This window comes from Sander vitreus, chromosome 2 (genome assembly GCF_031162955.1).
Source record: "Sander vitreus isolate 19-12246 chromosome 2, sanVit1, whole genome shotgun sequence".
NCBI classification, from domain to species: Eukaryota; Metazoa; Chordata; class Actinopteri; order Perciformes; family Percidae; genus Sander; species Sander vitreus.
Genome location: NC_135856.1, coordinates 9,194,753 through 9,207,780, shown reverse-complemented (window position 1 = coordinate 9,207,780; position 13,028 = coordinate 9,194,753). Strand labels below are relative to the sequence as shown.

Below are 13,028 nucleotides of genomic sequence, written 5' to 3'. Positions count from 1 at the left end.
ATTCAGCCAAGTGGTTCATAAAAATAATTTACCAACATTACATAACAAAAAAAATCCATTTATTTACCAACATTACATGATTGCCTCTTATAAACAAAATTTGTAATCCAGGGAATCGTCATCTCAAAAAAAGAAAAATCTCACAGTGCAGAAGTAAACTTGTATGCAGTTAAGAACTTCAGCATACTGAACTGATGAAGTCGTTAAAAAATGAAGCAACAAAGTGTCTCTAGAACGGTAAATGCTGAAGAACAACGAGGATGTGTTTGAAGTCTCTTATCTTTCATTCTGACGTCTGCGTAAAAACTCAGACACACATTCATCTGCTGCTCTGCTCTCTACTCGGCTCAGTCTGGAGGAGAGGGTCAGTGTTTGACAGGCACATCAGCGGGGAACCAGACCCAGCTGCAGCCACCTGAAGGACAAAGAAATATTAAATTAAAAAAACCACGTCAGCTGTTGTTTGATAGGAGGCTTTCTATTTAATGTACATCTGAGAACTGGGTTCAGTTTGGGTGTTACCAAATGTGCAAATGGTATTTGTAACCACTGATGAGGCCTGAGGGGAGAAAAATATGACTCATCTCCACTATCTTAAACTCTGTACTAGTACTAGTGCTGAAAGGATTAGTCAATAAATTAGTTGACTCACAGAATATAAATAGAAAGCAACTAGGATTAATTGATTAACCTTTAAATTAAAAAGCCAAATTTGTTCTAACTTATATCCTATCCATTGAATACAATGAGCACCGAGACTGCTTATTAAACACATTTATAGGCCAGATGTGACCGATCCACATTAAATAACATTTCTTAGTCATTGTCTTGTTTTGTCAACAGTGTGGTTTCATAATCGTTGGCTTGCGAGCTGGAAAAACCAAACTCTAGTCAGGCCAATCACATGGTGTATATAGTCGTGGGTGGGGCTTAACATAATGACGGCAGAGTTGCGACGGTTCTGCGTGAATTCCCTGCTACTTGAAAACAAAGAAGATGGCTGCTGCTGCTGGAGAACAGCGGTCTTTCGAATTGGCTTTGGCTGCGACTCTGGAAGACTTGGAGTTAAGCTTTTCTTTGAGAAAAGAACAAAGAACGGCACTGACGTCATTCTTAAAAAAGGAAGCTGTGTTTGGAGTTTTGCCGACCGGATACGGCAAAAGTTTAATCTGTCAACTAGCGTTGCTCTGGTTGGTTGTAGCGCTATCCTATTGCATGCAGAGGGAATTTGAAAGACAACCGTTTATCCCGCCCCTTGGATTGAGCCCTGCCAATGGTGAGTTCCCAGACCCAACATCTTGATGTGGGTCTGGCTTGTCATGCTAGTTTCATAAACCTTTAAGAACAATATTTAAATCAATATTCCAAACAATCTTGGGAGTATGAACAAACTATTTCACTGCTCCATATCTCCCAACAACATCAATATGGGTTTAATAAATTGGTATCCGTAGAGTAAAAATTAGTAATAATTGCTCAGTAAATGGCTCGTGCACTATGGTGTAAAGGTACCGGGTGGAGTTTTTATATGGAGCAATGTGAAGCAGATGTGAAGTGCATGCAAGCAAACAGGCATCCCCTTGGTTTAACACTGAGCCCCTGATAGACAGCTGGTGGCGCTAATGGGCCATGAAATTGAGCAATACGCTAGCAAAAGGCAGGGAGTAAGACAATTATTATCGGTCGTAAACAGAATAAATAAAAAATGCACTCGACACACATTCACATGATGTGTTTAAGTGGACGAATACAAAGTGAAAGCTCCATGGGGTGCCTTTAAAAAAGGAAAATAGATATGACCCACGCTAATAAGAAAAAGGCACTGCAGACTTTTCCTGTAAAAGTGGATAAGCAAAAAAATAAAAAATAAATAAACAGGAGGAACAGCTGATGAGAGTTGTGGAACTTACAGCTGACACTGCGACGGGGCCTTCACTTGTGAAGAGTTGAGTTGAACATCCACTGGCCTGCCTACAGGAGGAGGAGGAGACACAGAAAGTTAAATCAACAGCACAACATTCAGGACCCATCATGAAGGATCGCCACGTGAGACAGAGAAACTTACAGTAGGTGCTGATCACCACATCAGGAGAGGACATGGAAAACAAGGCAGATCAGACAGATCAGATCCACAGCCTTTAGCCAACTCTGATCATCCAGTTTAAAATAGTATACAACAGAAAACCCAATCTGAACTCCACTACCTCAAAAGGGTTGTCTTGATTTTGTTGTAGCAGCAAGTTATGAATTAAATATGACTCACTGGTCCCAGTACTCTGTTGAAGATGACTGAGTGGGAACAATGGCGCGAAGAAAGGTTAACCAATGTTCCCCATCTGACGGAGAGAGAGAAACAAAGACATGCCATGTTTGGTTCCTACCACAAGGCGGTTTGGTTCCTTTACACAAGAGTTGTTTCATCTTCACTCACAAATACAGTAATGGGTTATTGACCACTATTGGCACTGTAGAGCAATGTACTGATGAGCACGTCCTTGTGTTTGGATCTTGTGCTTCATGGGCACATGCATGAGGACGCACATTCAATTCAAATTTTGTTTGAAAGATATAAACTAGCCAGTTATCTTGAAAAAGCCAGGGCGAAGAGAAAAAAGGCCTTTTACAGAGATGACTTGTAGATGATTTGTTTTTATCTAATATTTGTCTTTTTATTTCATTTGTTTTGTTTTTTTAAATTTAATTTTTATATATATATATATATAAAAAATAAAACAAACTATGGTGTTGTGTCATATCATAAAGGGAGTTATCTCAGGACACTTTACAGATTCATATCATTTACAAAGACCCAACAATTTCCCCCCAAGAGCGAGTATTTAGAAAAACTTCCTTTAAAAAACGGGCAGAAACAGCCATCTGCTGCTGCCGGTTGGGACACAGAGGCACAAATACAGAAATATGATTTCCAAATAATAATAATAATAATAATAATAATAGCAGTTGGCATGATGCGCAGTGGCAATTATAGTAACAATAAAGATAATAAAACTATGACTAGAAATAATAGTGGAGCAGCGCAGGGCGCAGATGGACACTACGAGCACAGAGGAGACGTCTGCTGACTGCAGAGAAGCAGCTTTGTTTCGGTAGTGGTAGATGAAAGGATGAGGACTATGATGATGAGAATGGCAAGCTTTATAATAAATGCAGGTTTTAATAATAATAAAAAAAAAAAAAATACTGTGTGACTAACTTATGATATAAAATGATCACCAAGTTTGAGTTTCCCAGTCGTTATTACAACTTGGAAGTTGATGTGTACGCTACTGTAAGACGTAAACTCGTAATGACAATAACTGCCATACACGAAGAGCTCAAAACAAGTCGTCAACTAATCGATCGACAGAAAATTAACCGATCAACTATTTGGATCATTGATAATCAAGTTATTTAATTAAGAGAAATGCCAAAGGTTCACTGGCTACAGCTTCTGTTCTGATTCTAATGTCAATACTTTAAGTCTTCTATAATTATCTTATAAGAATGATCTTTGGGTTTTGGACTTTACCTAGACATTACCTTGGACCCATGTTATCACTATTCTCGGACATTTTTTGGACCTGATTGAGAAAATAAATGATAATGAAAATAATTGTTAGCTCTATTTCAATAAAAGATGAAATAAGAAATAGCCTGAGTAGGGATCGCGTTTTTTTTTTTTTTGGCAATCAGCTACAGAGAAGACGCATCACTCTGCTGGATTTGTTGTACAAACACTCAGTCCACTCGCAATTATACAGAGAAGGGACTTCCCTCACAAACAATTTGACAATTGAGTACAGACACCGGCTACACAGAGAACTTTAACCTGACTAGTTTAATTGTTGTGTCAAAATTATAAGTTGTTGGACTCAGTCCCAGATTCTGCCGTCGTACTAGCAGTCTCGGACACTTTTGCACGATCTGACAAAGCCTTTTCATCGGAAGAATACCGAAGCCTTTAGGGCAGTGATGCTGGCTGTGCCACAGACGTGATGGGCTGCAAGTCGGTGCAGTTCCTACATGTTGCCACTAGATGTGACCAAAGGGTACAAATAACTTGTAAGTTCTTTTACTTGACGAGAACCCAAGACACCTTAGCATTAAAGTGCTCATATTATTCAATTTAATTTTTTTATAGTATCAATTCATAACAAGATCTCAGGACACTTTACAGATAGAGTAGGTTGAGACCACACTATAATTTACAAAGACCCAACAATTCCAGTAATTCCCCCAAGAGCAAGAATTTAGTGCGACAGTGGGGAGGAAAAACTCCCTTTTAGGGAGAAACCTCGGGTGGTGAGTAGTAGAAATAGTAGTTGTAGTAGTTCATGGCATAGCAGGGCACTGCAGGGTGTCACAGGACGTAGCACAAATTATACTTCTGACTTTTTCCCTTTCCTTTATTGTGTTATATATCTTTTTTGTGCATGTTATAGGTTTACAAAGTGAAAAAGCCCAAAGTCCACCCTAAAAGGGACTTACCATCTCCAACAGAAAACACTGTTCACAAACTGCTCCAAACAGCTCTGTTGTAGTCCAGCCTTTACTTCAGAGACAAACGTGCATCACTTTGTAACACGTTATAATGCTCGCCTAGCTGCTAGCGTGGCACACCCTCATACTCTGCTTCTGACTGGCTAGTAGTCCTTACCTAGCTACTGCGCATGTGCGACTCTCAACAAAGATGGAACAGAAGTGAGATGCCTCACTCTGTAGCTAAAACAGAGAGCTCAACACACAGGGGGAAAAGAGGAGCTGCAGCAATGTGGAGTACAACAAAAAAATGGTGTTTTTTTGAAAATTAAAACATGTAAACATGGTACAACCTCTAAATACAATTATGAACCTGAAAATGAGCGTAAGATGAGCACTTTAAATAAATAGTAAATCAGAGTGCTGTCCTACTGATAGATTCTGTCTATTTTATTATGATTAAACCCCCACATAAGGATGTTGAGGGTTTAGTGCATTGATTCATGATCAAGACAAGATGCCCACACACCTGTTGTGTTTTCCGTCTCCTGAGAGATCTCCTGTAAAAAGGAGCTGAGGCGTTCCGGGTTGGAGGACAAATTGAGCCACAGCCACGCGAGCGCCCAAGTGTTCTCCTGAGAGACAGAAATGTTATTGGATAAAACCTTTAGATCCTCATTTTAGTTTCATGGGGTTAAGGAACATGGAAACTGTGTGACTGTGTGTGTGTGTGTGTGTGTGTGACGTTCAGCTCTTTGGACTAAATGTCTGGAAACAGGATGTGACATCAGGAGACTACCTTAAACGTCTCGAGCACAGGGAGGGCTGGACTCAGAGGAGCTTTACAGATTCTCAAACCTAAAGCCCCTGTTGCCAACAGCAACAAGGCCTGATCTGGGTACTCCTGTAAACACAAACACTGTATAAACAGTTTATAACATTACCCATGCGCAAGTCGTAACAGCCATGGATTTGAGTGTAAATATGGAGATCATAACAGACATACCTTCTGAAAGGATCCCGGGATCAGGAAGTTTGAACAGAACTGATCGTGCAGAATCGAATTCACAACATCCTTGGCTTCCTGAAGTCCAGACATGAAAGTCAGAAAATACGGAAACAACTACAGCCAAAAATAAATGGAAAAATGACCAAAACATTAAAGAGCTGTTAAGAAGAAATACATACCTGTAGAAACTGTGAGCTCGGTTCTGGGAGAGCAGTGTGTGTGTTGGCGACTGTGAGTAAACTGGTCCAGCACTGAGACTGGATCAGAAAGGTAGAAGACGTACAATCACACATCAAAACCCTTTATTTATATAGCACATTCATGCACATGGGAGAAACTCAATGGGCTTTGAATGAAAAGAAAAAGCCATTCACAATCACTCTGTCACAACAAGCACACAGGAAAATGCTGAACTATTCAATGTAAGGAATAGCATGTAAGGACTGTACTCATTAAAAACTAGGGCTGTCAAAATAACGCGTTAATTTCAATTAATTAATCTGAGAAAAAATAACGCGTTAAAAAAATTAACGCAGATTAATCCATTCCATATTGACGTTTGCATACAGACGAAAATCTGGTGCCACTGATATGTCTGCGCTTCTCTCTGCTGCTCTGAAACAGACGTTACAGGAAACACAAACACCGCTGCATGTGACACTAGATAACGCTATACTCAACAGCAGCTAACGTTAGCCTACCGCTAGCTAGTTAACACTATACTCAACAGCAGCTAACGTTAGCCTACCGCTAGCTAGTAGCTGGATTAAACACGGTTACAATGCTGACAGCTAACGCTAAACGTTGTAAAGTTGACTGTGTTTTACTGTAGAGGATTCAACACCGGGATGTAACAGTCTGCAGCTGCCGTCGGAGAAACAACACAGACGGTGCGTTCAATGAAACTGGTAAACTACAGACTCGTGGTGCATTTGAAGTTATTGTAAATGTCCTTTTCCTATCTGGTTGTTGTTTTTGTCGTTCAACAGCAATTTACTAGTGAAATAAGTTATTGTTATTCATTATTATTAAATCATTTAATTTTGACCATATGGCCTTAGCAATAAACAAGCCGTTCTTTAATCACCAACTGTTGTTTAGTACCCTTTTTTTTTCTTTTCTTTTTTTACTTTCTTAAAAAGTATCGGTTCAGGCATCGTTAATTATGTATGCTATTCATTTCGATTAATTAATCACAGAGTATGTAATTAATTAAATTGCATTTTTTAATCGATTGACAGCCCTATTAAAAACAGAAAAGGAAAATGGATTTTTATTAAAAAGTCCTCAATATGCCATGCCAGCGAATAAACATGGCTTTGACAGATGACCTGAGAGGTCTGGGTAGCTCCTAGCATGTCCTACGCCTTCTGTGTATGTAAAAGACTATTCATATTGAGTGCTTTAAGAAACATAGAGCAAACCTTAAAAGATACAAGAAACCTTTAACATCAATTCTAATGTTTACTGGGAGCAGAGATGCTCAAAAGTCTCTGAGGTAGAGTCCGAGTCAAGTCACACGATATGACCTAAAACCGAAATCCCGACCAATTGCACATTTTACCTCAATAACGATAAATAAATAAAAAAATTGTGATTCTTTTTTTTTTTTTTGTCCTCATAGTTCATTGGCAAGGTTTGTACTGTAAATAGGCTCAAATATTGAAGGTGAGATATTTTTTTCTAATTCAAAAGTGCTTATTTTTGCGATTTTAAAATAATTGAAGGAAACACACAAAGCGGGGAACTATTATGGCTATTTATTGAAAATGTATAAAATGAAAGCACACATTGCTTGAAATGAAAACGTCGTTGGGAAGTTATCGTCATGGGAAAAATACGTCGATAACAGCTTCAGAATTTCGATGTCGATACATTTTCAATGAATCGTCCAGCATCGTACGTTACAATACGTTTGTTGTCCTCTCTCACATGTGGCCACGCGCAGCAGATACATTACGTATTAAGTAGGTAGGTTCTAGGTTACGCAGGGAGGGGAATAACATTCAGCTCTTTAGACGTTTCCTAAAAAAAAAAAAAAAGAAGATTGAAGAGTCCCGCATCTCGAGTCCTAGTCAAGTCTGAAGTTACTGTGTGTGTCACTTAAGTGCGACCCGAGTCCAAGTCTCAAACTCAAGTCCCCATCATCTGGAAGTCAGTGCAGTGATATTAAGTCAGGTGTAACAGTTTCTTTATTAAAACTTCACAGCCTTCTAAAGAGGGAAGACCAGACAGAAAGCCATTACTGTAGTCTGTTTAAGGCTACAAAACCCTACACAAGTCAGATTTAGATTTTTTTTTTCCTAAGTGATAAAAAGGTGATGTACTTATCTGTTAATTTGTTACTGAACAATGAGAAAGTAGACTTACGTCAGTGAAGACGGCAGAGCTGCATCTCTGAACCCTGAGAGCAAACCTCACCAGCACAGCACACGTCAGTGGCACAGCATCTAGAGAGAGGAGCAAGTTTGACTTCTTATGAGAAACTCAATTATATAAAAAAAAAAAAAGGTGTTATAAGTACAAATCTATAATTTATCTACGTCGGACCTTTAATTGGCTCCCACGCTGCTTCAGAACAGCAGAGCTCTTCTGGCCTCATGACTGCTAGCTTTGGGGAAGTTGCTGTTTTAAAGATGCGGAGATAAAAGAGGAAGAGATCTGGAGTAAAACGGGAGGCGGGGGCGTTCACTGAGGGGAACAAACTGTGCACAGTGGACATGAAGTCCCCGTCCATGCACATGAAGTAAGGGATGAGGTCTTGTACTGGCTGGAGGCTACCGGAGAAACAAAACACATACAGCAAGTCAACAACTTGTCACAAGTCATGTCTTAATCTAAATAATATGTAAATCTATGCCTGAGATTTTATTTTGAAAGGTTAAAGTTGTTTTTTTTTTTTATATTTTTGCATTGTCAAATTGTTGTCAAACAACCAGTTCACTGAAACAAAGAAAACCCAATTAGTCAACCAAAACTGTAACATAATACTGTTAAAAAGGCTCCCCTCTACAAAAACTCGGCTGGTTACAGAAAGTCATTTTAAAATGATTAAAAATGTAAGACTTCTCTAAACAAATATTAACGAAACTTGCAGTATTTTCAGTTGGATTTACAATATTTTTTTTAACCTGCACAAAATAACACATTCTATGCTGAGTGACTTTATTTGTCATCGCGCTCACAATATAAAAGTTCTGCTTATGTCTATCACTGGGTTAAGACCTAATAGTCTCCAAGCTTTTAAATGCAATCAAATTTCTTTTTTTTTTTACGATTATTTTTTGGGGAATTTTTTGGCCTTTATTTTCACAGGACAGATGAAGACATGAAAGGGGAGAGAGAGCGGGAATGACATGCAGCGAAGGGCCGCAGGTCGGAGTCGAACCCGCGGCCGCTGCGAGGAGTAAACCTCTATACATGTGCAATTAATAACCCGGCCACACAATCACATTTCTTTAAATCGATACCTTACTAGATATCAACAGAGTACAGCTGAAGGCTGGTAAGCTTGATGATGTGCCCGCTCAGACATGTTTTTTACAACAATAACACATTATTTTTTGTAACTTATTATCATAACTAACATCTCCACACAGTTACTGCAATTTTGTCTATACCACATACTCAACCACTCAGTTAATTGTAATTAATTACATTAGACATTTTAAAACCTCACTTTTCTCTCCACGCTAACATTTTCATATTCCGTCAAATTATATTTGATCATATTTCCATCAAAAGACACCATCCTTGTTAAATACAGGATGAAATTAAACTTAAAAAACACACTTATGCTTCAGTGCACTCACAGTTCAATATCATCAGTCTTGACGACTCGTATATAGCGACACAGTTCTCGGTACCTGCAGTAAGACATTAGAACACAGCCAGGTTTGGCTTTATTAACAGTTGTAAAAAGGAAAGCGCGTGTGTCTATAGGTTATATACAGTAAGTGTGTTTGTGTATCCGTTTGGTACCTGTGCTGTCGCTGTAGTAGTTCTGTTCTCAGTAGAACTACAGAAATCTGTTCAGAAAGGATGTCCTTCTTGCCTTTGTCTTTGCGAACGCCCGACACGTTCTGACCTTTCAGCACAGACACCAGCAGGACATCATCCCAAGGACGAACACACAGGCTGAAGCACACACAAAGTTATAAAAGCGCACACTCACACACACGGAGTTATAAAAGTGCACACACACCTGTTCTTCATGTTCTTCAGCTCAGCAGGGAAACACAATCTCTTGTAAAAATCTTGCAGCTTGTGGATGAACTCTTGGGTAAAATCAGCCATCACCATCTGCCTATGCATGGATGCTATTACCCTGAAAAAACCCAAATCACACACACGGAAAAAGGTCAATACACAAGTTCATTTCTTACAGACAGGTAACAGGGTTGTGCGTGTGCGTGTGTGTACCTCTGCAGTAACACCAGTTTGGCTTTAGCAGCATTACTCATTGGAGACTGTAGGGGGACAGTCCTGTAAAGAATCATGCCAGCCAAAGAAAATGGATAGAAACAAAAAAATGTAAAAGCTGTGACGATAACCATTAATCTAGAAGAGAAAATGCTATTTTGAGTGTGTGTGTGTGTGTGTGTGTGTGTGTGTACCCTGAGACTTGAAAATGTCCAATAAAGTCCTCAGCGGCTCCGAGTCTCATGATGGCAGCAGCTCTGCCCTCCAGTTTATCTGCTACGTTCAGGAACATTGAGACATACTCGTACACAGGTAGGTAACTGCAAAAAAGTAAAGAAAATTGAAATTGTTTTCACTTTTCATATGTTAATACTAGGAGAACGGTATTGTTTTAACATTATGGACACACTGCTCCGTCACTCACTCGTGTAAGACGACTTTCTGTTTGGAATTTTCCAACTCAACATACTTTCCCTTCAGGAAGGAAGAGAACCGGTCAGAGAGCCCTTGTCTGAACCACTGCAGCATCGTCTCTGGACAAGAGAAAGACAAATCCAAGGGCAGAGAAATAACATCTAATTAGTCAAACAACCAGTGGTTCCGTCGGAGGTTTTCAAAATGTGAATGCAATGTCCACATATTCGTGAGAGAGCGAGCACCTGCGTGTCGGAGGGGAGCATCTATTTCAGACAGAGTGAGTTTGAATGTCTTCAGTCCTCCCAGCAGCACGCAGTCTCGCAGGTGGTTCCAGAAGTTGCTCCTCTTGTGGCTGTTGCAGTGACACACACCTGTCTGACTCCACGTTAAACACTGAAAACACACACAGGACAACATTAATGCAGCTGTGAGGTTGTTTTTTTTCCCCCTCTCTTAACAAATACAAAACTTTAAAATATCTTTATCTACAAATAAATGTGTTCATTTTGTCCAGATAATGCTCTTTTCCTGAATTTGTGGTCACTCATGTATGTGGTCGTACGTTGAACAATACAGATATATAAATAAATAAATAAATAAATAAATAAATGTATATAAATAAATTATCTTGTAAAATGCCTCTGTGTGTTTTGGTGGCTTGTGGTGACGGTGCACAGTTCACACAGGAGAGTTCACACTACACTACAAAATGAAAGCTGAACATTGTTTTGCGGATCTGACAACACTCATACGATATGGGAAAAGGAGAATAATCAACCCATTTTGTTTTAATGTTTTGTGAGTATTGATGTGTGCGTGTGTGTTTGCGCTGCGTATCATTCCCCTCGGTAAGCTAATCATGCCGTGTATATGGTTTATAGATCACATCAACACATACCGATGACGCCAGCTTGTCGCAGATGTAGCAGAAACACTGATCGCACATGAGCTGGTTACTGGCCACAGGAGTGTCGATCACACAATCTGTAGCCCTGAGCAGGACAGAGGAGAAGTGATTACTTTTTATGGAGGGGCAAAAAACACTGAGTAATATTTTACAAAGTATGCGTGGAAATTTACTCACGTAAAAGTATGTATGGGACAGTCGTAGCGCGCATGAGGCAGCACCTCAGCGCGGCGGGAGAAGGTGACCACCAGGTCTTCATCCAGAGCAATGGGAGATAAAGCACAGTCTGAAACACAGAAGAGCAGCTGGTGACGACTTATAACATAAACCAGATGAACATAAACCCTGTATAGTGATCTGTTTTGTAGGACTAGATGTAATTATCCCTTATTTGCAAACTTGAGACAAACTGCTAAAAGACTTTGTAGGATGGTCGAGTAAGAGATGGCATCCTCTGTTATCAAGTGGCCGTGCCTCTTTCACCGATAGGCCAACAACGCCACCGAACGAGTGTTCAGCGGTGAAACCTGGCATCCCAGCCTCAGCCCCTAAATGCCATCTGCTCACTTGAGGGCCCAGGTGGAGTCCTTTCTTTCCCCTTTTTGCTTGGGACGCCCTGGAACCTCCTCAAGGACCCTTGGGGGTCCCCGGACCTCACTTTGAGAACCACTGACATAAACAACCCTGACATACAGGCTGCTGGTGAGTAATGTAAACAGTTGTTACCACTCTTCATCACGTCCTCCACATCCACAATGAGAACCGAGGGTTCACTGCATATTTCATCTTCATCACCACTCTTCTTCCCGTCCTCCACAATGAAAACCGAGGGTTCACTACATATTTCATCTTCATCATCACTGAGGATGATGATTTCTTCAGTGTCCACCGATGTACACATCAGAAATATCTAGCACATAAAAACCGGGAAAGAAAAGGCAATCATCAACTCACATATGTGTACTATATGTGTAAAATGTTGGTCTTTGAGTGAGCGAGTCACACATCAAACCCTTCATGTGTTATTCCCATAGACTGTAAATATTAAGTCTATGGTTGTTCCTCATTGAACGTTTACAGGCTGGTTTGTTGAAGTGTGTCTTGGCTGCGTTATTCTGTTATTAACTTAAAACAGACCACATAAGTTTTTATTCACGTTAGCTAGCTTTACTCAAGGCAGAAACAGCACGTTAACGTACAGAACGTTAACGTTAAATACGTGTTAAAACAGTTGTTGAACTGGGTCAACAGTTATTTATAGCTACCAAGGATAGTGGCGTTAACCAATTGAAACAAGTCTAAATACTTGTTATCTTTTATGAGCGAGTTATCTTACCTTTGTTGTCCGTTTAATCAAAGTAAATAAGTTGTTTTTGGCGCCGGTGTTCTCCAGTCTCAACGTCACCGGATACGACGTTTTTTCACTTCTTCTTTGTCGGCTTTAATGGCGGTTGGCATGCCAGTTTATAAGTGCATTACCGTCACTTAGTAGAAGAATACATTCAGAAAATGAATACAAAAATAAATATTCTTTGATAAGCCCGTTTCTTTCAGTAGTTATTTAACTAGTTCTTTCTTATTATTTTCCCCTTCTTAATGTTTCACTTTAATGCCAAGTACTATGCTGGAGTAATAATAATAATAATAATACATACTGTATAATAAATACTTTCTTAAACAGTTTCTCTCAAGTAACTGCATGAACAGGTATAACTATACATAACACCCTGCCCTAATATTTAATTATTTTTGGACTAATTTCTTCCTCTTGATAATGTCTTGAGTATTTTTGAC

At 39.6% G+C, this 13,028-nt stretch overlaps 1 protein-coding gene across 1 annotated transcript; it reads right to left on the bottom strand.

Moving 5' to 3' along the window:
• Positions 1-37: 37 nt before the first annotated feature.
• On the bottom strand, positions 38-12,646 carry LOC144534409 (uncharacterized). Its single transcript, XM_078276322.1, has 20 exons — positions 12,571-12,646; positions 11,961-12,144; positions 11,412-11,520; positions 11,226-11,319; positions 10,570-10,720; positions 10,335-10,443; positions 10,105-10,230; positions 9,911-9,973; positions 9,693-9,815; positions 9,470-9,625; positions 9,301-9,354; positions 8,039-8,265; positions 7,859-7,938; positions 5,668-5,745; positions 5,486-5,563; positions 5,279-5,383; positions 5,009-5,114; positions 2,264-2,336; positions 1,911-1,971; positions 38-415 (listed from the first exon to the last, which is right to left on the bottom strand). The coding sequence occupies exons 2-20, from the start codon at positions 12,133-12,135 to the stop codon at positions 320-322; spliced, it is 2,064 nt and encodes a 687-aa protein (XP_078132448.1). The 5' UTR covers positions 12,136-12,144; positions 12,571-12,646; the 3' UTR covers positions 38-319.
• Positions 12,647-13,028: the final 382 nt, after the last annotated feature.